This window comes from Lynx canadensis, chromosome E2 (genome assembly GCF_007474595.2).
Source record: "Lynx canadensis isolate LIC74 chromosome E2, mLynCan4.pri.v2, whole genome shotgun sequence".
Lineage (NCBI taxonomy): Eukaryota > Metazoa > Chordata > Mammalia > Carnivora > Felidae > Lynx > Lynx canadensis.
In genome coordinates this window covers 46281496-46308646 of record NC_044317.1, presented here as the reverse complement: position 1 = coordinate 46308646, position 27151 = coordinate 46281496, and the positions used below count along the sequence as shown (strand labels likewise).

Here is a 27151-nt window from a genome sequence, read left to right as displayed (position 1 = left end):
GCTCCGCCCACCTACCCGTCTTAGTGCTGACTCTCGCCTTACACCACGGGTCTCTGCTCCCCGCCTCTTGCCCGCTGCCAACTGGTCCAGGCCTCCGCGAGGGGCGTGGCCTCTATGCGATCGTTATGCCTATTGGCTGTCGCGCCGTCGCTGGGGCGTGGCTACGGGAGCCGGGCGGGCACATTTCGAACAGCGGCTGGGGCGGTGGCGGCGGCGGCGGCAGCGGCTGCGGCGGTGAAGGATGCACCCGGCGGGCTTGGCGGCGGCGGGGACGCCCCGGCAGCGTAAGTGGCGTACGTGGCCGGTCGAGGAGATCGGGCGGGCTGGCGGGGGGCGTGGCGGGGCTGCCGCGGCAGTTGGCGAGGTCGCTGCAGGTCGGAGGTCACGGGGTCAGGGATCTAGAGCTTCAGGGTGTGCACAGCGCTAAGATGCCAGGTCCGGGTAGGGGGCGCGTTGGGGTAGCTTCTTCTTTTCTTTAGGAAATTCCTTTGGAAGAAAACTTTGGGCGGGATAATGTGTGGTGTGCAGGAAAAGACGACTTTCATTCATTTGCAGTTAGCGAGCTGCCTTCTCCCCACCCTTCCGTGGCCTCCGGCTGTCGCCCACGCTCCGTAGGACAGCGTTCAAGCCCTTCGTGAGCTCAGAGGGCCATGTTTACTTCTCACATAAGATTTGAACCTATATATCTTAGACTGTTCACCCCCTCTTCCCGTTTTTCTTAATTTGTATCTCTCTTTAAGTTCTTCTTCATCTCCGTGACTGTGCGTACATCTCATTTATTCTTTCAGCATGTCCTGCCTCAGCTCCCCTTGTGCCAGGCCCTTTGCTGGAATTTGGGTACCTGGTAGTAACTAGCATAGCACTAGTCCTTGTTAACTTACAACTCAGAGTTTAGTGGTGAGGCAGACACTAAACTCGGAACAAGCAAGTCAGCAAGAAAATCTGGGGAGTACTTAGGGCTGTAAAGGGAATAATCCAGGATGTGATGGGGGTTCAGAGGCACCATGTGCTCATTCCTGTCTTCAACCTTAATAATGATAAGGTGCCTGGCTGGCTCTGTGGTGGGTGTTGCCAGGGCCACAGCAGTGCCCAGACAGCCTTGGTTCCTGTCCTCATGCACTACCAGTAGAAAGCAGAAGACAGCGGCAGTTTAGAGTGATGGTAACCTGATGGGGGAAGCACAGGCAGAGGGGTCAGGGCCGGGATGGAGGGATTGTGGTAGTCCACGTAAGGCGTGTGACCCAGGCTGGGCGTGTCAGTGATGCCTCCTGAAAGAGGTATGTCTTGTGAGGAATTCGACCGGAGAAGGGGATTTGTGGTGGGAAGGAAAAGCGTTGGAAGCTTGCACCCAGTAAACAAGTGGACAAATGTATATATAGTTAGCAAATGTGGTAAATGCTCAGAAGGGAAAAAAGAACGCTGGATATTATGAGAACAAGGTGAGGCTGGTGCTTTCTACTGAGGAGTGAGGAAGGTCTCTGCAAAGGAAACACTTGAGCTGAGGCCTGAGTGCTCTTTTGGCAGGTGTTAATCGTGGGCAGATGTTCCAAAGGGATAGCCGTGCATGTTCAAAAGTCTGTGTGGGCCAGGAGCTTGGCAGAGTCAGGGCCCGAGAGGCCAGTGCGACTGGGCACTGTGAGCCCCAGGAGAGGTAGCAAACCAGGGTGGTTGGCGTAGCTGGGTCATGCGTGTGGCTTTTATTCTCAGCACAGTGGGGACTGATCTTCGGCAGCGGACATGAAATATTCTTTTGCGTTTAAAATCTGGCTGCTGACGGAGAGAAGGTCGGTGGGGCAAGAATAGGCAGGGGGACCTGGTAGGAGGACATCTAAGTCAGGCTCAAGATGACAGGGTCTGAAAAGGGAGGATAAGCACCGAGCCACAGTGGGCGAGAACCAGCAACTAGTCGGTTGGATGTCAGAAAGAAGGGGAGTCAGGGGCTTGGACACTGACGTGAGGCCCCAGGGGCAGCCAGAGGGCATGGTCAGGAACTGGCCACACATGGATGTGGAGCCAGGAGAGAAGTGGCAACTGGAGACAGAGCCCAGGGCCCAAGGCACATGTGGGTGGGTGGGGTTGCTCTAGGTGAGAGGCAAAGCCAGAAGGGTGGAAAATGTGGCCACATGTTTCAGAGAGCTGAAAATAAGCCAAGGCTGGAGAGGGACCCATCCCGAGACCGTCAGCTCCGCAAATGCAGGAGTTTTTGTCGTTTTGATTAATTTTTTTAAGTTTATTTATTTTGAGAGACAGAGTGGGGGAGGGGCAGAGAGAGACAGAATCCCTAGCAGGCTCTGCGCTGTCAGCACAGAGTCCAGAGTGGGGCCCAAACCCGTGAACTGTGAGATCATGACCTGAGCCAAAACCAAGAGTCAGACGCTTATCCGACTGCGCTACCCAGGTGCCCCAGGAGTTTTTGTCTTTTTGATCATTGCTATATCCACCATGCCTGCAGCAGAGCCTAAGACATAGGGGTGCTCAGGAGGTGTTTGTGGGGCTCAGGAAAGAGAAGGAGTTAGGTACAGTGTCTCAGAAACCAAGGGAGCAGAGAGTTGGAGATTGGCATTTGGGATAGTGGCATCGAATGCTTCCGAGGGCCTGGGTCGGATGACAGTGGCTAACAGTCTTGGCCCGGCAGTGCAGAGGGGTTTTTAGGAGGCTAGTGGGGCCAGAACCCCAAATATCAAAGGCTTGGGGAGTGATGGGGAGGGAAGAAGGGCTTGCACCAAAACTTTCAGAAGTGGGAGAGGGGAAAGGAGAGTGGGCCTTGGGGATAAGGGGCCAGGCCAGTGCCGCTTGCTGTGGGATTGAGCACACCTGGGTCTGTTTTCAGGCTGCAGATAACTGAGAGGAAGAGTTGAGGGACTAGTAATCCATAACAGGTGACAGGAATTGACACTTTTTACGTGCCAGGCCAGGAGCTGAGGAGTCTATAAGTGTCCCTTGGCCTTGGGCCATTGACTCTTCTACAGAAGAGAGAACTGAGGTGCAAAGCCAGGACACAGATTATTGGATTCCTCTCCCCCATCCCATTGTAACCCTCTTACCCTTTCCCTGTGCCCACAAGGGCGCCTGGCACATAGGGGGAGCTCCGTAAGTAGCTGCTGTGGTGGCATTGCTTGCGGTTGAGCTGGGGCCCCAGAACCAGAGTGCTGGGTTCAAATCCGCCCTCTCCATATTCCCCTTCTCTTCCCTCTTCTTTACCCTACCCTAACTAAGCCCACCTCCAGCAGGCCCCATCCCTACCCCCTCCAGAATCTGGCCAGAAGCAGCCCATCCCCCTCCCCATCACTGTCCCACCCCTCCATCCCGATTCCCACCCTGCTCCCATGCCTCTCCCTCCTCCCCTCTTCCTGCCTCCCACCCCAGTCTGTTCCCCACAGGAAGCCAGAGGGACTTTTTCCAGACCTGACACCCGGCTCTGCTTCATACTGTCTGAGTGACTTTGGGCAAGGGCCTGAACTTCTCTGGGGCTCGCTTTTCCTGTCTGTCAAATGGGGACAGTGATAGCACTGGCACAAAGTGGGGCTGCCGTGAGGACTGAATGAGTTCATCCGCAGTGCTGAGCACACAGCCTGGTATGTGCTGAGTGCTGGTGCGTGGTTCACTTACTGTCCTAGCTATCAGGCCCGCCTGGGCTAGACTCTTGCTCTGTCACTCACTCAGTGTGGCCCTTTGCACAAGTCACTTCCCCTGTCTGAGCCTCGGTTACCACATCTGTGACGTGGAGATAGCCTCTTACTTCGCAGGGTTTTGTCAGGCACCTGCCCTAGCCCCGTGTTAGGGGCGAGGGGTTCATGCATGAACAAGACGAAGCTCCGCCCCTTGGAGGCACACATTTTAGTGGGGAGACAGTGAACAAAATAAAACAGCTAATATGTCAGCCGGCGCTGAGTTCTCGATGTAAGTGAAGCAGGGAAGGGGGTGGGCGGCAGGGGATGTCCCTGCTGCCAAGGGACATGCGGTTGTAGACAGGATGGTCTGGTGGGAAGGCACCACAGAGCCAAGACCTGGCGGAGGGGAGGGGGGAAGCATCCAGTCAGAGGAACGGCTGGAGCAGAGGCCGTGAGGTGGGAGCGGGCCTGGTGTTTCCGGTGAACATTGAAGCCCGTGTGGCCGGAGAGCGAACAAGTGAAGGAGGGCATGAAGGGAGACACAGAGACCTTGTTGGTAAAAGGCTTGGTACAGGATTCTGTACACAGCAGGCCAAGTACATAGTAGCCATCAACGTATCGTCACTGTTATTTGGATGGACACATGACGGGCAGACAGAGCCTGCCTGCACTTGACTGGGTGGCCCATCTGACACCAAAACCAGCACCTCACTGCCGCGAGAGGAGAGCACCTGCAGAATGAGTGAGGCTCCCCACTCTTCCCCTGCAGCGTCAAAGCGGAGGATCCCGGTGTCCCAGCCGGGCATGGCTGACCCCCACCAGCTTTTCGATGACACAAGTTCAGCCCAGAGCCGGGGCTATGGGGCCCAACGGGCACCTGGAGGCCTGGGCTACGCGCCAGCCTCTGCATCGCCCCAGGAGGCCTTCCTGGCCGATCCTGTGTCCAACATGGCCATGGCCTACGGGAGCAGCCTGGCCGCACAGGGCAAGGAGCTGGTGGATAAGAACGTGAGTTCTGGGCTGGTGGGCGTCGGGGGAAGGCGGGGGCCGTGAGGCCGGGGCTTCAGGCTTGGGCTCTCCCTCCCCCCAGATTGACCGCTTCATCCCCGTCACCAAGCTCAAGTATTACTTTGCCGTGGACACCATGTACGTGGGCAAGAAGCTAGGCCTGCTCTTCTTCCCCTACCTGCACCAGGTCAGCACTGCCTCCACCGAGGGGAACACGGTCTGAGGAGGGAGGGCCTCCGGGTGGGGGTGGAGGGTACAGGGTGAGTCAGAGGCCGGCCGGTGTGAGGGAGGGGCAGGTTGGGTGGGTTTGCCTCAAGGGAGGGTCTGGAGGCCGTGCAGGAGCCCAGCTCTGGGGGTCCTGCTGCTCCCCCCACTCTCCCCACAGGACTGGGAAGTACAGTACCAGCAGGACACACCAGTCGCCCCCCGCTTTGACGTCAATGCTCCTGACCTCTACATTCCAGGTTTCACCCTCCCTGTCACTGCCCGGCACCCTCCTCCCTCTGGGTGGGCACATCTAGGGCAGAGGTTTAGGTGCCTAGTGGCCCAGGATGGTCCGTCTTCCTCTGACCCGTGTCTGTGTGTCTGCCTCCCACAGCTATGGCTTTCATCACCTATGTCTTGGTGGCTGGCCTGGCGCTGGGGACCCAGGATAGGTAAGGGAGGCCTGGAGTAGGCAGAGTGGGGTGAGGGCTGGGGGGCTGAGGGGCAGTCAGGAAGGTGTCTTGGATCTCCTCTCTCAGGGCAGCCCCACCGTGCTCCCAGTCAGCCTGGCGCAGGGCCCTTGGTGTCGCCCTCAGAGTCAGCCTGCCCTCCTCCCTCGCTTTCCACCCATGTGTAGCCTATCACCACACCTGTAGTGGGCAACTCTAACTCCATCCTCCTTCTTAGCCTCCATCACCAGATCACGCTTGTCCTCACTGCCTCCTAACCAGCTTGCCCTGCCCACATCCCCTCGGCAACGGCTAAAGGTGTTGTTGGGATGCGGGCCTGGCCAAGTCCCACCCTGCTCAGAAGCTGCCCGTAGCTCTCCCCTCCCCAGATCAAGCCCTGGCCCCTTAGTCTGGCACTCCATGGCCTCCACACAGCCTCGCTCTGCCCCTCCTCGTTCTGCTGTGCCACTCTGGGCCTCTTTCCATCCTCCAGAGGGCCTGGTGCTGCCTCTCCGGGGCCTTTACTCAGGAGTATGTTACTTCCCTGCGTCACCTGCTCAGCACCTGCTCACTTGCTACTCTGATGGCGCTTACTCGGGGAAGCCTTTCCATCCCCCAGCCTGGGCCAAGCCCCCACCTCTTGCTCATAGGCCCCAGTTCATTTCTTTTGTGGCATCAAAAACAATTGTCATTAGAATCCATTAATTGTTGAGGCACTGGGGATATGGCAGAGACCATGGCCCTTCTTCCCCAGTCAGCTGCTTATTCCTTCAGGCCTCAGCTCAGGTATCCTCTCCTCTGGGAAGCCTTCTCTGATACTTTCTCCCAGCTGGGCCCAGCAACTCCCCTGCCCTGTGCTTCCCTCATCCCAGCCATCGCTTCTCCGGGCTGTCACTGAAGACAGGTCAGCCTTCCCTGGAATGACATTTCCATGCGGGCAGGGTCCAGATCCATCTTGGTCACTGTTGAGTCTCTAGACCCACCCAACACAGGCTGTCTGCAGGTGGATCCTCTGGGAGGGTGGGAGCCGGTCAGCCAAGTGACAGAGCTTGGTGCCGGCAGGTTCTCCCCAGACCTCCTGGGGCTGCAGGCGAGCTCTGCGCTGGCCTGGCTGACATTGGAGGTGCTGGCCATCCTGCTCAGTCTCTACCTGGTCACTGTCAACACCGACCTCACCACTATCGATCTGGTGGCCTTCTTGGGCTACAAATATGTTGGGTAAGTACCCCTCCCCCTTCCCCCCTGCCAGCCCCAGCCCTGAGCCCTCTCCCTCAGACCAGCCTTCCCCTCTCCTCCCAGGATGATTGGCGGGGTCCTTATGGGCCTGCTCTTTGGGAAGATTGGCTACTACCTGGTGCTGGGCTGGTGCTGCGTGTCTATCTTTGTGTTCATGGTGAGCTGGGGTTCAGGGGAGGATGAGGCTTGAGGGCACAAGCCCTCAGAGTTGGGGTCCCCTGGAGGCATCCAAGCAGAGGATGTCAGGTTGGGAATTGATACAAGAGGCACATTGCTGCACTGAGCAGCCTTGGAGTGGCTACCCGAGCCTGGGAGTCAGGAGAGCTTCCTGGAAGAGGGGGTGTCCAAGCTGGGCCTGAAGGAAGAGAAGGAGCCCCGCTGGGCTGTTAAAGTGGGCTCTTGCCCTCACTCCACACTCCTTACATGGTGGGCTTTCCTGCCAGAGCGTCTGTTAGGATGAAAAAAGTTTCAGTACCCCTGGCAGTAGCTTCTCTGGGTCCCAGGCAAATCACTTCCCCTCTTTAACCTTGTTTCCCCTTTTGTAAAAAGGGGAATAATTGCATCTCAGGGTACTGGGAGGATGCAGTGTGAGCATATGTGAGGAGCAGAGGGCAAAAACTGGCCAAGTCTGACCCTCAGATAAACTTTGACTTAGATGTCATTATTTAAAAGTTTTTTTAAAAAAAAAAAAAAGCATCCTGGCTTGTGTTGAAAAATTGTCCTCGGGCCAACATAAGCCGGTGGCAGCAGCCGTGGCTGAGCCCAGCCACCTCTTCAGGCAGGGTGTGCCCCACGAAGTCCCCATCTCACTCAGGGGACTCTCCTGCCGTTGGAGTTTGGAACCCTCACGTTTTCTCACAAGGCTTGGGTAGGAGGAAGTCCTCGCCATCTGTTTGGAGGTTTGGGGGGAACCCGGGCTCCCCACGAGCAGAAACTTGAGCCCAGCCACCCCCGTGGAGGAAGAGAGGCAGGGCTTGGAAGTACACCCAGGCGCCCCGCCCTGGCCGACGACTCAGGGTGAACCCCCTCCCGCCCCAGATCCGGACGCTGCGGCTGAAGATCCTGGCGGAGGCAGCGGCCGAGGGGGTCCCGGTGCGCGGCGCCAGGAACCAGCTGCGCATGTACCTGACCATGGCCGTGGCGGCGGCGCAGCCCCTGCTCATGTACTGGCTCACCTTCCACCTGGTGCGGTGAGGGCGACCCGGCCCCCGCCTCCAGCTGCTGCTCCGGGCGGCCGCGCCCGCCTCCCCTCTGCCCGTCGCCCCCGGGGGCCCCGCCCCCGCCCTGGCACCGGCGCTGCCCCCCTCCCGAGACCCCGCCCCCTCCCCTCGCCGAGGTGCTGAGATCTCCAGCTGCACAGGCCGCCCCGCAGTGCGGCCGCTGTTCAGGAAACAATAAACCGTGATGGGCACGGCGTGGGCGGCCTCTCCTTGGCGGCGCGCGCGGCTGCCCCGCAGGGGGCAGGCCAGGCCGGGGCAGGGGGACGGACGGGCGGGGCGGGGCCGGCACACCACAGCACCTCGAGACCGGAAGGCGGCCTTCCGGCCGAGAAAAGGTTTAATGAGACCCCCGCCCAGGTGGGTCAGTGAGGAGCCTCTTTCTTCGCCTTTTCTTTCTTCTTCTGCTTTTTCACCTTGGGCTTCTTGACCTTGCCGGCTGTGCTTTTGTGCTTGTCGGACGCGGCAGCGTGAGGCTGTGGGGCCGAGGGCGGTGGGGATGGGAGAGGAGAGAGACGGTTCCACCGGTGGAACGATCGCCCGGCGTGTGGGCCGGGACTCTGCCCTCACCTGGAATGCCGGTGGGAGCGGGGAAAGCCTCTTACCTTTGCTTCCACGTCCGAGTCGCCGGAGCTGCTGCTGCTGCCTGAGTCTGAGGAGCTGCGGTGACCGTGGCCATGCTAGTTGGAGGCAGGACAGTGAGGCCAGGACCCCTTACCCCGCCCCCAGGTTGGAAGCCCCAACGCTCGCGGGACCCTGGGTTCAAAGGCAACACCCCACCTTCACACCGGGAGGCGCGTGCCTGGTCCTGAGGTGACTTACCTTCGGTTTATCTGCCGCCCCGGCCTCTGACGGGCCCTGAACTTTGGGGGTGCTGTGTTTGTGGTCTCCCACCTGGGCTGTCCCCTGTGGCTTCTTGGAGGTGGAGTCCAGGGCTGTGGAGAGAGAAGTCGGGTGGGCTGGGCCAGGCGAAGGAGATGCGCCCTTGGAGGAGGTTTCTGGGTTTCCATCTGGCCCCCTGCCCCTCAAACTCCCCACCTCCCAGGAGCGCACCTGCAGCCAGGTCGAACTCCATGGTGAGAGAAGGTATGTGGGGAGCGCCAGGAGGGCCTTTGTAGTGCCAGGAGGGCAGAGGGAGGGGTGTGGGGAGGAGCATGGGAGCTGCCTGCCCAAGGACTTCTGCGGAGCCCCACCCAGCCTTGTTCAGAGTCCTTAGCCTTGACTCACAGCCCCTCCCCAGGACCACTCAACTTTTTCTCTGTGAGAAATGGGGATTTCCTCAGTTAATTGTTGTATTTCCACCCCACCTGGTGGACTTGGCAAGTGAGGGGGGACTGTGTGGATGGGCTTGGGAGGGCAGTGTATGAGCAGCTAGCTGTAGACTTCTGGGGAGGGGGCTAGAACTGTCATCTGCTTCCCTCAAAAGGGTCAGATGCCTGCTTTTGAAGGAACGAGAGGGAAGGTGCCTCCCCATGCCCTATGTCCCGTCATAATGCTAACACTCCCTGTGTACTTACCACATGCCAAGCACTGTTCCAAAGGTTTCACACTCATGAAGTCACTTTCAACAACCCCTGGATGGATGGCTCTGTGAGCAGCAGTGTCCAAAGGGGTGAAGAGCATGAACTTGGAATAAGCCTGCTGGATTCGAAGCCCCACTGTACCACTTAGTAGTGGTGTGAGCTCAGGAAAGTTGCTTTGCCTCCCTGTGCCTCGGTTTCCTCATCTGTAAATGGCAGCTACCATATGGGGTTATAGTAAGGATCAAAAAGATTAGTTTCCTATGACTGTGCCTGGCACAGAGTAAGTGCTTGTAAAATAATGTTTTGGTTTGTTCGGTTAAAAGGTGGGTATTGTTATTATCCCTGTTTTACAGATGAGAAAACCGAGGGACCAAACATTGAAGTAAGATGATGAACGGCAATGTAGTACGAATGGGCTAGAAGTGGGGTTCACACCCAGACAGTGTGGCTCACGGCCAAGGCTCTGCCTGGTTCCTGTGGCTCACCTGGTGAACGCTCAGGGGAAGGGACAGCCCCCGAATCCAGTCTGCCCTCCTCGCGCCGGGCCTGGCCAGTCGGTCCGAGGGCGAAGCTGGGAGACCTGAGCCATCTGCTCCCATTGCTGTGAGGCTAAGTGTCCTTGCGGGTCCCTCCCTGGCCCAGCCCTGCCACCAGGAGCTGGGCTGCCATACCTGCAGGAGCGGGCAGGCAGGGCTGGCATCCAGGTGGCAGTGATGACTGAGGCCCGGGGATGATGATGAACGGGGGGCGATCAGCCTTGTGCACGGCGGCCTCTGCTCCGGAGTGGGTTCCTCAGAGGCCTGCTCTCACTGCCGGCTCCACGTTGCCCATCCCTTTAACCTCCTTCCCCTGCTTGATGGTCAGCATAGTCCTTGCTTACTTCTATCTGGAGTTATCCTTATTCTCAGTTCCTTCCTCGTGTATCTGTTGAGTACCTACTATGTGCCTGGCGCAGTCCAAGTGCTGGGGATACAGAGGTAACAAAACCAAAAATTCCAGCCTCATGGAATTGACATTCCAGTGGGGGAAACAAAGTAAAATGTACACAATGTTGATTTTTTTTTTTTTTTTTAATGTTTGAGAGAGAGAACAGTGTGAGCAGGGGAGGGACAGAGAGAGGGAGACGCAGAATCCGAAGCAGGCTCCAGGCCCCGAGCTGTCAGCACAGAGCCTGACACGAGGCTCGAACTCACAAGCAGTGAGATCATAACCTGAGCCGAAGTCGGACGCCCAACCGACTGAGCCACCCAGGCGCCCCGTAAAATGTACAGAATGTTAGAAACAAATGGAAACTAAGATGTCCCATCAGCTGGTAAATGGACATAAAATGTATCTATACTGGGATGTTACTCAGCCATAAAAAGGAATGAACTGACATATACCGCATCACACGTGAACCTCAAAAACATGCGAGGTGAGAGGTGCCAGACACAAGAGACTACGTATTGTAGGATGTCACTCATGGAAAGTGTTCCGAGAAGGGCTATTGAGACGGCAGGTTAGCCATTGCTGGGAGCTAGCTGCGTGGAGAACGGGGACTGACTTTGTAACTGAGCGTGAGAGATCTTATTGGGGTGGGGATGAAAACACGTTCTAAAACTGACTGATGGTGATAATTGCACCACTTGGTAAAATTATTAAAAACCACTGAGGTGCACATTTGAAATGGGTGAGTTTTATGTAACTCACACCTCGATAAAGCTACGTTTTACAAAGTAATATGTGCTAAGAAGAAAAATGCTGCTAAAAAGGGGGCTAGGTAATAACTATATGGTCTGTTGGGAAGAGGCTGGATTTCAGATAAGAGTTAACAGGGAAAGCTTTGAGTAAAGATCTGGATGAGGAGGTAAGCAAATGCAAGCACATTAAGTGTTGTAGGCAGCAGGAATGGTAAGTGCAAAGGTCCTGAGGCAGGAATGTACCTGTGTGATGAAGAGCTGCAAGGAGTTCAGAATGGCAGTGAGAATGGAGGGGGAAATGTAGGTCAGGAGGGATGGACAGTGGGGGGACTCGTACGTCAAAGATCTTTGATCTTTGAGTGAGAAGAGGTGGTGAATCATGATTGTGGCTTTGCCCACAACTAGATGCAGGATATGAGAAAAAATGTTTCTTCAGGCAAAACGTAAATTCCACGTGGGTTGGAGACCTTGTCTGCTTTGCTCAGCACCCAGAAAGGGTGCGTGCTGTCATTTGGTGAATTAGCGAGGTTACCTGATGCCAGGCACTCTACTAATGCGATGGCAGGTTACAGCAGGCAGAGTGGCTATGAGCGTAGGTTGTGGAGGTCAGTCTGCTCACAGGTGAGTCCTCACTCTCTCTTCTTGCTCTGTGGACAATTAAGTCAACCACTCTGCCTGTTCTGCCCTCTGTACGGTGGAAGACTTCCCTCGGAAAGTGATGGTTTTGCCTGGCACTAGGTAAGTAGATGCTCAATAAACGGTAGTTTGTATTATTCACAAACACAATCTCCTAAGATTACTCATTAAACTGGCAGTAGGATCCCATGTTCTATATGAGGCAGTTGAACCTCAAAAAGATGGTTTTACACCCAACGACACTGAGATAGTAGGTTGCAGAGCAGTAGTGGGAGGCCTTCCAGACACAAGATGAAGTGGCTGGCTTTTTACTACTTTGCTAAGATTGTGGGGAGGGTGAGTGGCTCTGGGGAAGGGCACGGCCTGATCCTCCAAGTTCCCCTCTGTTCACTCCTGACTGTATTGTACTAACTGTATTGTAGTTAGGGTGTGGAAAAGAGCAGAAAGCGTTAACGAGATAGCTTCACTTTTCTCTCCCACAGAATCACTCAGGGACCCGGGCTCCTTCCTCTGTCCTGTATCCTTCCAGGGATGCCCTTGGACATACAGGGAAGCTGGCTTCCATCACTGGGTTGTTGGGAAGGGGAAGGGCAAATGGAGGGCACACCAACTCCTTTAAGGACCTCACTCGGAAATAGCACATGTCCCTCTTGCCAGGTCAGACACATGGTCACGTCTAGCTGCAGGGGAGACTATGATGATCTCCCAGCTCCTAGCTGGGTAGCCATGTACCGAGGTAAAACCTGGGGACTTTCCTGGAAGAAAGAGGGAAAACAGACGCGGGATCCTGTCACTACTCCCTACTGGTGGCAGTGAATATACACTTACTCCCTTGCTTTAACCCAGAAGATCGATAAATGGACACCAGATTAAAGCCTGGAAGGTGAACACAAATGCCTGATGAGAAACAGGTGAGGGCTAAAGATTGTCCTGCTTCTGAGAAAATAATCCCTCCATTCAGTATTTGTGTACCATGCTAACAGGTGCGGGGACAGTAGCTTATGTCTCCCCTGGCCCTGCCTCCCCCTGATCTCTTTTTTTTTTTTTTTTTTTAATTTTTTTTTTTTCAACGTTTATTTATTTTTTGGGACAGAGAGAGACAGAGCATGAATGGGGGAGGGGCAGAGAGAGTGAGAGACACAGAATCGGAAACAGGCTCCAGGTTCTGAGCCATCAGCCCAGAGCCTGACGCGGGGCTCAAACTCACGGACCGCAAGATCGTGACCTGGCTGAAGTCGGACGCTTAACCGACTGCGCCACCCAGGCGCCCCAACCCCCTGATCTCTTAACAGCTCTGCCCTCCTGTGTTTCCACATTATTTCTGCCTAAAATGACTTGGTTCTGAGGGCGCAAGCAACCCCTTCTTTGTAGGAAAAAGGGACTTGTGTCCCCAACTGTCCTGCAATATGGTCATTCACTACTAAATCAGCTTACCCTTCCTCTAACATTTCTCCAGCTGACATTCTTTGGAGAGTCACGGAGGCCCTAAAGCTTTTATTTAATCACTGCAATTTATGAAGAGGTTGCTGGATGCCAACTTTAGTGGCCAGGGAAGCCAAGGGGGAGTGGGCTGCTGGGATACAGTCCTCCGTGGGGGTCCTGTGCTCCTCATCTGAGGACTGACCTTGCTCATTGGAAAAGTTAACTGCTGTGCAAGGTCTGCTTTCATCTCTTCCCTGAAGTTGACATGAACAGAGTGTCCTGGTGCTATAAACATCATAATTCCTGTTCTGGAATATTTTCTTTGAACTTAACCACATCCCAGGAGATGGAGGACTTTAAGCACACAGTATGTAGAGACTGTTTACTTTCCCACAGAAGTGCTGCACTGGCCCTGTGCATTCTGGAAAACTAATGATCAGAACATCTTGATGGGCCACCCTTTGGGATGTGCCAAGGGGCTGACAGCCCGGCCAGGGAAAGCCAGGCTTGGCCACCACTCAGCTGACTGTTGTGTCTGGGATTTGATTTCACTCTATTTGCAAGCTAGTAAGTCAGCCTGTAACTGTTTCCAAAATGCTGGCAGAAGCCTTGAGATTCCTGGGTCAGTGACAAAAGGCTTTATTACGGCAAGCAGCTTAAAGCATCAGCTTGTGTCGGGTCCTTTGCCCGATGGGGGCAATGAGTTGCATTACAAGAGCAGAGCTTGGGGAACCTTCTGCTTCACAGGAAGCAGCAAGCAAGCCTGCTCTTTGTCCTAGAGGGAGCCATTACCTCATCCCGAAAGGCACTCCCTGCAAACCCAACCCTGAGAAGTGGCCCAGGTAACCAGCTGGCAGGGTCACATATTCTTGGCACGCCCAGGAAGCCTTGTAGCTGCATGAGACACACCTCTCCTGACAAGCCACCCCTCCTGGCTCCTGGTGAATTTTCACACGAGTATGCCACCCTGATTAATCATCTAACAGAACCCAAGATCGAATCACTGTTTGTCTCACGCAGCATTTAAAGCAATCTCAACAAGACTCCAAGCAGCGGTGAGTCCTGTTGATAGGAGGCCGGCCTGTCCTCGAGCCTCCAGCTGTGAATCAGCAGGGCCTACGTCAGGATGGAGTCCAACACTAATCTTATCCATTAGGATCCACCCGAGGGACTTCAGACTGACCTCGGTTCTTTGGCGTCATTACCAATTACAAGGCCCAAAAGCAACCCTTGTGCCCAATGGGGAGACATGGCTCGTTCTTTCCCACATGTCAACACACGGATTACTGGAGCACAGGGCACTGATTCTGGTTCAGGATTGGCTAAACCTGACTTGGACACCAGCACATGGGCAGTGCCACGGAGTACTGTAGCCTCAATCACTATGTACGGCATAAGCCACGGCTCCCTGGGCATCTGAAGTGTGTGATTTTGTTATCAGCCAGAGTGGAACGAGTCTGTGCAGGTCCGTGTGTTTGTAAACGTGCAGGGTGGGGATCACATTCAGGAGCTGCTGCTGATGGCACCGGGCACAGCAGAATCGCCCAGGACAGGCCACACTGCCAGGTGCAGGGTTCAGCAGGCCAGGTGACTGGCAGGCTGTGGTGTTGGACCTCCAGGACGGAGCACTGGTTGCAGCTCCTACCATCAGGGTCTAAGGTGTTCTGTCCCTGAGGGTTTCCTGTCCAGTAGGTATAAATTTGCTTCTTAATGTTTATTTTTGTGAAAGAGAGACAGAGACAGAGACAGAGCACGAGCTGGGGAGAAGCAGAGGGAGGAGACACAGAATCAGAAGCAGGCTCCCGGCTCTGAGCTGTCATCGCAGAGCCTGACACAGGGACTGAAGCCATGAGCTGAGATCGTGACCTGAGCTGAAGACGGACGCTTAACTGACTGAGCCCCCCAGGCACCCATGTCCCAGTAGGGATAGCGTCACCTCTTCTATCACCTACTCACACCTTAGACCTTTTGTTTGTAAAGGTCACATGAGAATGAACTAGTAGCATGTTTACAAAGTTACAGCAACGACATGGACCACTGCAGGAGATTTGGCATGCAGGGCACTCAACGACCAAGTGGTCCCAGTCTTCATGATGCAGGACCAGTCATCCCAGGGAGAATCCAAGCAGACTCTTCAAAATTAACTCCAATCTCTGAGGGCCCTTGTGGTCAGCCTGCCCCCCCCCTCACCCCCAGAGGATGCACCAATCAGGAGGGCTTGACATTAGGGGGGAAAGACACACCATATGCAGCAGTGAGGAGGAAAGAATCCCAAATTTTCAAAACAGTTTATGTAGCTCCCAGCCCCTTTGACTTGGTCTTTACCCAGGAGATGGCCTAGAAATAATGGTCCCATTCTAGGGACAGCTACAGTCAGTGAACAAATGGCCTTACTAAAGTGTATACACCAGGAGGAGACAGTGACAGGTCTTTGTTGAGTTGATTTTTTAAAAATCCATTCCACCTCTTAGTGATACCAGGAGCCCAAGGATGACAAAGGCTGTGAAATGACCACTGAATGCCTTGGCTACTGGCCCACTGCTGGGCAGCCTTTCCAACAAACACTGTTAGCCAATACTGTTAGCGTGTAGATGGTCCAGAGAGTCGAAAACAGGCACAGTTTAGTTTCAAGGGCCACAGTGGCCCGGCAGGAGTTGACTGACCACACGGGAACAGTGCGATAGTGAGACACCACAGGCAGACCAAGAGGGGTCCAGAGGTCCAATGTAGTCAATCAGCCGGGAGCAAGTGGGGCCGTGGGGGCCTCCCAAACCACGAGACGCATGGGACACATTTCCGCACGAGTCAGAGTGACAACTTCTGTGTCTTCTGACACAAAAAAACAGTGACACATAAAGAGTACACTGTATGAAAAACCTACAAAAGCTCAACTGGTCTTGATGGTGTTAAAGAGAATTCACTTGATGATCTTCCTACTGCAGAAGAATTACTTTAAAGTGACTCCCAACAGTTTCTTTTAAAATCCAAAAACAACTCTTTTCTTTCACGTGACTCAGTTATGAAGGAGAGACAACTCTTGCTTATGTAGGTGGAAAGGTCCCCTGCTCAGCCAGAGGCATCATTGGACTCAAGGTCCCACACAGGAAGCCAAGAGTGGGTTTGAGGGTGGCGCATGGGGTGGCAGGGGGGTGTAGGGGAGAGCTGCTGGCTACTGAGGAGGCAGAGGTGGACACCAGCCCCCTGAAGGAGGCGCCCCTGCTGAGCACTTACTTTGGGCAACCTAATACCTGTGATCTCATGTGGCCCTCACACCCACCCACGGCACAGGTGAGGAAGCCGGAGGTTCAGAGGAGTTGAGCGGCCTGCTCGCTGCTGCACACCTGGAACAGTGGGCGGAGAGTCTCTTCCCAGTTTCAAGGTCCTCTTTGCCTGGACCACAGGCTCTCCCAGAGCTGGGTCCCAATTTATCTGGGACATGGCAGGCAGGTTTCAGCTGCTCACCATCATCTCCAAGGCTAGACTGCCAAGCTGCCTAGAATGCTTGGCAGGGAGAGGCCAGAACCAACAAGCAAGGTCTTCCACAAATGAGGAAGGCTTTTGCCCAACTTGCCTCTAAATACATTTCTGAGCCCAACGGGATGCAAGTCTTTACCCTAATGCACAGAATGTGAACTTTTTAGCCTGAGGGGATTTTTAGGAAGGGTGAAGGGAAGGGGACCAAAGCAACTTCCAAAACTGTCACCTCTATCCAGTCCCGGACTGAGGCCCACCTTACCTCCTTGAGTCACCTCCACAGGTAGAAGCCCCAGACCGCCTGCCTGACCCCATGGGTCGCCCTGATGCTGCTCCATGCTCAGGACTGTATGTTTGGAAGATGGGGAGGAAGGAAGGGCTTCCAGAGTCTAGAGACAGGAAGGGAACACTCACAGGTAGGCACAACTGGGGCCAAGTCTGGAAGCCAAATTCACCCAGGCAGTACCCTGTCTTCATTTCATTGCAGGGGCACGTGGGAGACCCGAGGAAGGTTGCAGAGCTACAGGAAAAGATGAAAACCATGGATGCCAAAGTGACTGGAGTCAAAACCACTCCAATCTCAGGAAGGTCTGTCTTCCCCTGGATAGGATGCATCCTCACTCCCACCCTCCTGTACCCTCAAGGTGTGGATTACAGTTCATAGTGGCTCATTATTTAAAAAATAAAAAAATAAAAATTGGGGCACTGGGGTGCTCAGTCAGTTAAGCGTCTGCCTCTTGACTTTGGCTCAGGTCATGATCTCACGGTTTGTGGGTTCAAGCCCCACATCGGGCTCTGACAGTGCAGAGCCTGCTTGGGATTCTCTTTCTCTCCCTCTCAGGTGTTCTCTCTCTCTCTCAAAACAGATAAATACACTTAAAAAAATAATTATTAAAAACAAATCAATTCAGTAGGGTATGGCTAGAATTTTTTTTTTTTTTTTAAGTAGGCTTCACCCCCAGGATGGAGCCCAACGCAGGGCTTGAGCTCACAACCCTGAGATCAAGACCTAAGCTGAGATCAGGAGTCAGATGCTCAACCAACTGAGCCACTCAGGCATTCCTTAAAAAGTGAAACAGAGGGGCGCCTGGGTGGCGCAGTCGGTTAAGCGTCCGACTTCAGCCAGGTCACGATCTCGCGGTCCGTGAGTTCGAGCCCCGCGTCGGGCTCTGGGCTGATGGCTCGGAGCCTGGAGCCTGTTTCCGATTCTGTGTCTCCCTCTCTCTCTGCCCCTCCCCCGTTCATGCTCTGTCTCTCTCTGTCCCAAAAATAAATAAACGTTAAAAAAAAAAAAAAAAAGTGAAACAGAATAAGGAAATATCAGAGATTACCACAGGTGGTAAGGCTAAGTGTTTGATCAAATTTTTAAATTTTTAAAAAATGTTTATTTTACTTTTGAGAGAGAGTGAGTGTGAGCAGGGGAGGAGCAGAGAGAGAGGGAGACACAGAATCCCAAGCAGGCTCCAGGCTCTGAGTTGTCAGTACAGAGCCTGAGGCAGGGCTCAAACCCACAAACCATAAGATCATGACCTGAGCCAAAGTCAGACGCTTAGCTGACTGGGCCACCCAGGTGCCCCTGTTTGGTCAAATTTTATAGGCACTCAGTTGCAGTGTAAGATGCATTTCATTCAGAAAGATCTGAAAGATGAGATTTTTTTTTAAGGAGTTCATTTCTAGAATGGGACATCTTACATAGTATTCTGTGTTAATTTTGGTAGAGTTTAAATCAGCAGTCCCATAAAGAAAAAAAACACTTGCTGAAATTTAAGGGAAGGCCCTTTTTATTAAGCTTGTACATTTTATTCTCTTCCTTTCAGAAGCCTAATAAAAAAAAATTTGTTACTGCTTACTTAAAAAACACACACACACACAAATCAAAAAACAAACTATTAAAACATTACTCCTGTGATGGGAAAAGACACTACAGGATTCAAGGTAAGCAAAGAAAACTAATACCTGGGGCAAAGAACTAAACTGAAGAGCAGCCGACTCTGGTTTGGGGCCAGACCACTTGCAACGTGAGACAGAACCCACCTCTGAGAGGGTTTTCGAAGCAGACCCAGCCGGGAGACCGGGAAGCAGCCCTCTTACCTTCTGGAGAAATAAACAGACCCAAAGCCCTAATGATCGCACAAATACAAACCAATCACTCTACTTTAAAAAGCACACACACATTCTGCACTTGTCTCCCCTCCCTTCCCAGGTTCTCTTCATCAACAGGGACACCCGAGGAAGGGCGGCTTCTTGCTGGCAGGGCATTCACAGGACGTAGGTGTTCTTCACCAGCTGCTCCTTGTCGTCCCCAGAGCTCCAGACGGTGCGGAGGGTGCGCTCCTGGTTCCTCCGTGCCACCCGGATCAGGCAGACCACGGAGGCCCCCAGCAGGACGATCAGGACCATCACAAACAGCCCCACCAGGACCACCACTGGGGAGGAGAAAAAGGCCTCAGAACCGGCAGGATGAGAAGGACCACAGCCAGAGCAGGGCAGCACACAGCTCACGAAGGGTAAGGACTGGCAGCCCTTCTGCCAGACCCCCTGTGACTCCCACCTGGGAGGGTGTGGACAATTGGCACTGCCCACCAGGGGAGTCCTCAAGGAATCTCTAGAGTCTGGAGAAGCAGGTTACTGAAAAAAGGAAGCGTCGTGCTATGTGCACACAGAGTGGGTATTTGTGTTCTCTCTGAACAAGGAAACCCCACTTCAACTCTGTATTTTGCTACCACCTTTCAGGGGGTCAGGAGTCCCAAGCCAAAAACTGTGTACCATGATGTAAAAATCACACACCTCTGGCAAGTGTGTGAACATAAAACCCCAAGGTTTTGTGTTCACACGGCACACTGACCAGCTGGAGAAAGATGTGGCCCTGCAGGTGGCTGGGGTGGTTGGTTGCCTATGGAATGAAGTAAGGGTGGAGGCAAGGGCGTATTCGGAGCAGGGCCGGGAGGGGACCCTCGTGCTAATTGCCCAGGTAAATTTAACAGTGGTTGCTCCACTGCAGTGTCACTGGTCATTGAAGATGCTTTTTTTCAGGTGGGGCCCGACCTAAAGAATGTGGCCTTCTGTGACAGCTCCCTGGCTCCCTCTCCCCTTCTGGCTACAGAACTGACAGGGGCAATTCTTTCTCTACCCCCAACCTTCCAAACCCGGGCTGTTTTCTGCACCCCCGTGCCTGGCAAACCAGATTCTAGCTTCGCTCCTCCTCTAAAACAGCAGACATGCAGGCCAGGTCAGGGCTCCTTAACAGGGAAATAGGTTGGAAAGAGGTCAAACCAGTGTAGCAGGTCCTTTGTGCAAACACTACCATCCATGACTCAAGCTCACAATCAGAAACAAAAGTGAGAGGAGGCCAGGTGTCTTGTCAGACCAGACTGCTTGGGGACAATAGCATTGGCCCTACCTCGCTCTGCCCACACACAGCAAGGGCTCTGCGGCTTCCTGTCACCAGGGACCAGCTCAGTACACCCCACAGCGGCAAAGTTCCCTCCAAACCTGGAGCCAGTCTCAGGCCCATGTGCAGCAGACCTCACAAGTCTTACAATAATAGTAGGACTTGTCCTCCAGTCACCCTGGGGCTGCTTGGGCGGAGACCGCCTCCCTTCAGCCCCCATTTATTACACTGCATAGTGGGACAAACATCCACCATATGTTCCAAGCTGCCTGACCATTCTCGTGCAGAAACATGACTCTCAACCAAAAAAGGTGTTTACAGTGAAGGATTACATGTGAGGACAACAAGAGCCTGCAAAAATACAGCTGAGCTTGGTCAGGGAAAGCAGGTGGAGGAGGGCCAGAGGCTTCTTACCTTTAGTGCCATGGGGTAGGACAGGATACAACTGCTTGCCTAGAAGAGAATACACAACCCTCAGGTCAGCTCACAGCCCTCCCCACCAGAGCTGCCAGCAACTAGGTGTGCCCAGGAGGCTCTTTCTGAGGGGTTTCTTCCAGCTCTTTTGAGGGCCTTGCCACCCTGGTGGGGGCTTAGGACATGTCTGTGCAACAGCGGGGCCCAAAGCCCACCTGTTCCCCACAAGTGCGCCAGAGAATGGCAGAGTCCAACGGACAGCATTTCCAAGGCCTTCCTTTTAGGGATGGGGAAATGGACCAGTGGCCTCATCCACCCACCGTTTCTTGGCTTTAGGAATCAGCCAGGCTCACCAAAGCAGTGGTGCATGCACTCCTCCTTGGAGAGATAGCTGTTTTTATTGCCCCGGCACCCTCCGTAGATGAAGTTGTCACAAGAGTTCTTCTCCACATCAAAGTACCAGCGTGGGAAGGACGCACGGCAAGGCCCAGTGACTGCTTTGGCAGTGCAGTATTCTGAGAGTGACACAACCCAAGGAGTACAGATTAGCAGGGCCCAGGCATGAAACAAAGCTGGAATGCTCCAGAGCAGTCACACTGCTGCCAACAGAGAAACAACCCTCTGCTAAAGGAACTTATAAATTACAGACGTGGCCAGTCTGGCCCAACTGACACTCCTCCACGTTTTCAGATATCTTTCTCTTTACAGCCGGACTCTGTTGCTATAGAGATCACTCTAAGTCGGGCACTGTTCTTGGTCTCAAAGAGATCTGTCGTAGGGGACTCAGAGGCAGAGCTACGGTGATCTGCCCACAGCCATGCGGGTGGTGAGAGGCAGAGCCTCACGCCATATCGCCTCTCTAAAGTCAAGCTCCCGCCTACATGCTGTGGCACATCCACTTCCTGCAGGCCTGGGGCATCCTTGTGGGTTCTACCACCCGGGAAAGGTCAGGAAGCTCTGCTCTACAACTTCTGTAGTGGAAACACTCAAGTGCGTCTCAATTCCCAACGAAGTAAGAAAACATGTTTTTTCCCATAAATATTTTTTAAAAGTTATACCTTCGTAGTTGAAAATGTCACTGGCGAGGTCATCAGAATCCTGCCTTCTGGGAACTAAAACACAAACATCCAGATCAGGGAGGCTGGGCTGGACACAGGACACATAGCCTGGCTGGGACTGAGTCTACAGGGCCCACTGAGGGAGCACGACACGCTGGCACCCACCAGGAATGGAGCCCTCTCCACGGTCAGGTCTGTCACCTCCCACTCCTAACGGGCTCTACAACACACACCGGAATGAATGCTGGATGGAGAGGCCTGCCTTATGCCTCAGGGGTTACTATGCAAACTAATCCCAGCCACAATTTGTGGGGTGATGAGGAAGATGGTCTTGTTCATTCATTCTCTGACATAGGGAGGCCCCTCCTTCTCCTGGGATATTTTCTTCTGAAATAGGATGGAAACCAGAGTTATCAAGCCAGTGCCTGAGATTCTGGATGACCTTGGAGGCCTTCCTGTGAATAAACAGTGAACCCAGACAAAGCAATGGCTGGGACAGTCACAGGATTCCTGGCTTAGCAAAACTGGAGAGTGACTCTAACAAGCCAGCCAACCACTGAACTAATAAATGCTCACTCACACGTGAGCACCGATGTCAGAACCAGAGGGCCAAAGCCAAGGCTGCGATCAGTGCATGGCTACTGGCCCCGGGAGCTGTCCTCAAATGGGGCGGGCGGGGGGCGCAGATTTCCTCCCTCCACAGCAAGTCTTGCCCAGCGGAGCCCATTGCCTGGGAACTGGCCTTCAAGAAAGCTGGGTTGGACTTGCCAGTGCATCTGGACCACTCACCCCAGGCTCCCGATACATGCAGAGTCCTTTAAGCATAAAGGAGGAATGGGGCAGCTGCTGTCAGCGCTACAAAGCAAGCTAACACAAAGCTCAGGATCAAGGACTGCAGTGGGAATGGAGGCGGGGATGGCAGAAGACAGAGGACTCAGCACAGGAGGGAGACAGCAAGGAGGACAGAGAACAAAGGAGACAGATCAGGGAAGGAGAGGTGGGGTGGGGCAGTGAAGGCAGCACCGCAGGCAGAGGCCAGCTCAGAGAGAAGGAAGGGGCCTGAGCTGTAGGCAACAGCAACATCCACAGTCCCTTGTCCTGTAGGAAGAAGCAGAGGCCAACCCAGAAGCAATGTAGAACCCCGCGGCCCTTTTGCCCGTTGGACAATGTGAACTCCCAGCGTAAGGATGCCAGAAAGGAGCCAAAAGCTGGCAGCCCAGGCAGAAGCCCTGTTTGCCAATTCTGGATAAACAGACCAGGAGGCGGAAGCCCTTGTACTGCTCCCAAATTACAAATGTCCTCATGGTCCAGATAGCCCTCATCATAACCTCGGTTGTTTTAAGAACCTACCACTTGGGACAGAGGAATCTGCTCCATTCCTGCTCGTGGCCAGATCATCGATGGTGTTCTCTACAAGGGAACAAACAACACGGTGAGAAAGTGCACCTCAAGACTGCCTGGTGAAACAAAACAGAGTCCCTGAGCAGCCATGGTCCCATGCACCTCTCACAGTGACTCCTGTTTCTCCTTTATGTGGGCCCTTTGATGTACATGCTAGACCACAAGCCTGCTAGAACTTTGGAAATGAGGAACCAAGACTGCCCTTGTGGGTGAAACTTTAAGATCAACTCCCTGGGAATCAGAGCAAAGATGTATGAAGTGACTTCTAAAAAGACAGAATGGCCTCCGAGACCAAATAATCTGTTTAACTGCATTAACTCACCTAATGAATTAAAAAAGTGAGTACATAGGGGCGCCACAGTGGCTCAGTTGGTTGGGTATCCGACTTCGGCTCAGGTCATGATCTCACGGTCTGTGGGTTCAAGCCCCGTGTCAGGCTCTGTGCTAACAGCTCAGAGCCTACAGCCTGCTTTGATGTGTCTCCTGTTCTCTCTGCCCCCTCGCCCCCCCCTTTCAAAAATGAATAAATATTAAAAAAAAAAGTTAAAAAAAAGTGAGACAGTGTGAAATGTATTTAATGCCACTGTACACTTAAAAAATGGTTATAACGGGGGGGTCCCTGGGTGGCTCAGTTGGTTAAGCATCCAACATCGGCTCAGGTCACGATCTCACGGTTTATGGATTTGATCCCCACATCAGGCTGTGAGCTGTCAGCACAGAGCCTGGAGCCTGCTTCAGATTCTGTGTCTCCCTCTCTCTGTGCCCCTCCCCGCCTTGTATGCTCACTCTCTCTCTCCCTCTCTCTCAAAAATAAATAAACTTAAAAAAATTTTTTTAAAAATGGTTGTAACGGTAAATGTTATGGTACGTATGTTTTATCTCACACATACACACCAAGTTATGGGGGGAGGGGTGGAGAGGCTAGCCCGCTAAGGAAGTACAAGGAAGTGTGGGCAGGGTCCAGGAGGGACAGAACCTGGCTCCTCTGCCTCCCCGCTGGTCCCTGCAGACCTGTGCGGAGGAGCGGGGCCAGCCTAACCTGATGCCATTGAACACTCACATCACAAACCAGCTCCCCTCGTTCTGCCTCTGTCCACATCAAGCAACTTCCTGGGAATCTGCCTGAGAGGCTCGCCTACGTGGACTACAGGTGCAGCAGGCACAGAGACCCAAGTGTCTGGTCCCCGGGGGAGTTCTGGTTCTCATTATAAATTAATAAACTGACATTCTCATTTGGCTTCCCATAGAGGTTACCCGCCTGGGAGAGAATATGCTGGCAAAAGACCCTGTGACTAGCTGCCCTGCTGCTCCAGCTCTCCTCACGAGACTCACGAAAGACTCACGAGAGAGTGCTTCAACAACACATGCGGTGGAGCCACACTCAGGTGCCAACAAATGAGCTTTCTGGGCCCTCAGACTCCGGCCCGCCTCTAGGGAGACAGCTGTCTGCCTTCTCCAGCAAACACAACCACCCATGACCCCTCATGGCAACATCCTGAGTGCCCACTGTTCACTGCCTGTGTTCTTAAAACTTCCAACTGTTTTCCTGAAAAAGTAAAGAGAAACTAGAACAGGCAGGTACATTTGTGACAGTCAACTCTTGACAGAAAAGGCAGCAAAAATATTTCCCTTTAATTCCTGCTCCCATACCGGTCACAGCTGACCACAAAAAAAATATAATAAATGGTATTCTCCTCAGTCACCATCTGGTAAGGTTGCCAGTTGCTCCCAAAAGGTGAGGGACTAGCCTGTATGATCCAAAAGCAATACCCAGCCCTCAGCCATCCAAATACCTGTTGAGTGTCTGCTGGGCAGCGGCACACAAAGATCAGTAAACGGTTCCTGGAGGCACTCGGTCGCTGTGGACTTGTGTGCTCAAGCACGATGTTTTGAACCTCGGGCCACAGCCAAGGCCACTGTTGTTTCCCCTCTTTATACACAACTTTAATAAGCGTATCTGACTTCTGAATGGCTCTCAAAGCCAAGAGAGATTATAGTCGGTGAGTGAGGAGACATGAAACCCAACAAGGATGCAGGACCTGCCTCTGGCCCAAGGCGCACAGGCTGGCGGCACGTGGGAGTACTGAGGGCACCGGTGCGTCCTCACAGAATCCTGATCCAGGGCCTGAGCAGTGATGCCGTGCCATCAAGAAAGGATGAGAAAAGTCACGTGACAACCTTAGGGAGATCGCCGATGATGTTTTATCGGCTCACCAAATCCTCAGGTCTCTAGAGCACTTGGAAGGGATCAAACCCCAGAGGACCAATGTCTCACTGCCACAGCCCTCAAGGAGGCCCTCACAGCTCAGTTCGGAGCCAGTGCCCTCTGCTGTGGGGCTTTAGGTTCTTATTTAAACTATGAGGCTCTCAAAGTCAACATTCTCTTGACTCCACTGAGTCCCTCCCAGGTAAGGGCTGGGAGAAGGACAGATTCCAGAAGTCTGTTCTGCTTTTAATCTGACTCACAACTTGGCTGGCTGGGTAAGCTCCTCAAGGCATTTGCCCCAGAGGTAAAAATAACCCAAATGCCCAGGGAGCAAGGAGGGCAACCTGTCTGAGTGGCCCTGGAGGACTCTCCTATGCCAGGCCTGGTGGGGGACTTACACTCAGCAGTGGGAGAAGGGAAGTCGGGGAGAAGAGGTGGTCATGTCCCCCTCCCCCAGCTCGAGCCTGTGGCCTACTCTCCTTCTGGGAAGAGGAGGGAGAGTACTGCTGTGAAACCACTATGTGGGCGACCTTCAAACTGGGCCTTTCTTCTGCTTTTTAAAAACATCCCCCAGGTTTAGCTGTGAAGAACTAGCAAAATGCAAAGGCATCCACAACCCAAGTTAATAAATGGTCTCTAAGTTACGCCTTTTCCCCAAGGACCACTGTCTTACCTGTGACACCAGCACATTTCTTAAGACACTCCTCCTTGGTCAAGTAATTATTGTTATTCCCTTCACAGCCGCCATACACAAACTGCTGGCAGGATCCATCGGTGACATTGTACCACCACCTAGGGAAGGAGGCCCGGCATCTTCCCACTATCTTCGAAACTCGACAGAATTCTAAAACACAAAGCAGAGAGACCAGTTGGATTCACAGGGCAATCCTGCCAATGGAGAACATGCACAGACCTGTAAGAGGAGGCCCGCTGTTTCCCAGAGCCCAGGATCCAGCACAGATTCTCCGTGAGTCGTGAGTGGTTTCTAAAGTGTTGCCATTAGGCTTAGTGATTCCTTCCTTGCACAGGAAAGAAACACATCACCTAACAACAAAGACACCAACCCACCCAACTTAACTATACTTCAGTTGCACGTTGATTTTGTCCCTACCTCAACTTATTAAAGACACACGAGGGGCGCCTGGGTGGCTCAATCGGTTGGGCGTCCGACCTCGGCTCAGGTCGTGATCTCACGGCTCTGTGAGTTCAAGCCCCGCATCGGGCTCTGTGCTGACAGCTCAGAGCCTGGAGCCTACTGCAGATTCTGTGTCTCCTTCTCTCTCTGCCCCTGCCCCGCTTGCTCTCTCTGTCTCAAAATAAACAAAATACTAAAAAAAAAAAAAAAATTAAAAAAAAAATAAATAAAGACACATGACATCCAATGTAGAAATATGGCTTTCAGGGACACCTGGGTGGCTCAGTCGGTTGGGCGTCTGACTTTCACTCAGGTCATGATCTTGCGATTCGTGAGTTCAAGTCCCACATCAGGCTCTGTGCTAACAGCTCAGAGCCTGGAGCCTGCTAAGGATTCTGTGTCTCCCTCTCTCTCTGCCCCTCCCCTGCTTGCTCTCTTCTTTCTCTCTCAAAAATAAACATTAAAAAAAGATTAAAAAAAAAAAAAAGAAATATAGCTTTCAAAGGCAAAAGAACATATCACACTTCAGGATCCTTCCGGGTATGTGCCCATCACACCAGGCATCAAGGGGGAACTTAGCACTGAAAGACCAGAGCCGGCAAGGTGAGGTCAGGAAGGACCTGGACCTGTCTTAACCTTCCTTATCCACTGTTTGCCCAAGTCAGCCACTTCACACTGAAATTTCCACACAAGCCTCAGAAGGAAGCTGCTAACCCTTGTCCCAACTCCAAAGGCAGCTGAGGGCACTCCTCCGTTCCAACACTTATAATGGCTCCCATCTGAGCATTCCAAGAGGGGCATGGGTTTCAAGGTGCTCCCAAATCTGACCCCACTCTAGTACAAAGGAAACAAACAAAAATGTCACAGAATTCCAGCCAGCTACATATACCTCCGAAAGACCTAGATATCTGCTTTCTCTTAAAAAGACAGAGGGGCGCCTGGGTGGCTCAGTCGGTTGAGCGTCCAACTTCGGCTCAGGTCATGATCTCACAGCTCATGAGTTCGAGCCCCGTGTCAGGCTCTGTGCTGACAGCTCAGAGCCTGGAGTCCACATCGGATTCTGTGTCTCCCTCTCTCTCTGCCCCTA

At 53.4% G+C, this 27151-nt stretch overlaps 3 protein-coding genes across 5 annotated transcripts in view; 1 reads left to right on the top strand and 2 right to left on the bottom strand.

The window, feature by feature from the left end:
- Positions 1-192: 192 nt before the first annotated feature.
- YIF1B (Yip1 interacting factor homolog B, membrane trafficking protein) lies at positions 193-7924 on the top strand. Of its 3 annotated transcripts, none has more exons than XM_030297771.1 (8): positions 193-284; positions 4381-4619; positions 4702-4806; positions 5005-5083; positions 5218-5275; positions 6335-6490; positions 6572-6665; positions 7547-7924. In XM_030297771.1, exons 1-8 carry the CDS (start codon positions 242-244, stop codon positions 7700-7702), a joined length of 930 nt encoding a protein of 309 aa, XP_030153631.1. In that variant the 5' UTR covers positions 193-241; the 3' UTR covers positions 7703-7924. The 3 variants fall into 3 exon arrangements, with proteins under 3 accessions (XP_030153631.1, XP_030153630.1, XP_030153629.1); XM_030297770.1 differs by having other exon boundaries at positions 196-293; XM_030297769.1 differs by lacking the exon at positions 193-284 and adding an exon at positions 3751-3900.
- A 109-nt stretch (positions 7925-8033) lies between these two features.
- On the bottom strand, positions 8034-8878 carry CE2H19orf33 (chromosome E2 C19orf33 homolog). Its single transcript, XM_030297774.1, has 4 exons — positions 8779-8878; positions 8548-8660; positions 8331-8405; positions 8034-8201 (listed from the first exon to the last, which is right to left on the bottom strand). The coding sequence occupies exons 1-4, from the start codon at positions 8798-8800 to the stop codon at positions 8091-8093; spliced, it is 321 nt and encodes a 106-aa protein (XP_030153634.1). The 5' UTR covers positions 8801-8878; the 3' UTR covers positions 8034-8090.
- Positions 8879-18217: 9339 nt separating this feature from the next.
- SPINT2 (serine peptidase inhibitor, Kunitz type 2) overlaps positions 18218-27151 on the bottom strand; it is a 28589-nt gene continuing 19655 nt past the window's right edge. The window contains exons 2-7 of the mRNA XM_030298461.2: positions 25603-25773; positions 22673-22732; positions 21323-21376; positions 20618-20779; positions 20265-20303; positions 18218-18885 (exon numbers count right to left, since the gene is read on the bottom strand). Coding sequence (XP_030154321.1) covers positions 18719-18885; positions 20265-20303; positions 20618-20779; positions 21323-21376; positions 22673-22732; positions 25603-25773 — 653 coding nt within the window. The 3' untranslated portion in view covers positions 18218-18718. The remainder of the gene's footprint in view (positions 18886-20264; positions 20304-20617; positions 20780-21322; positions 21377-22672; positions 22733-25602; positions 25774-27151) is intronic.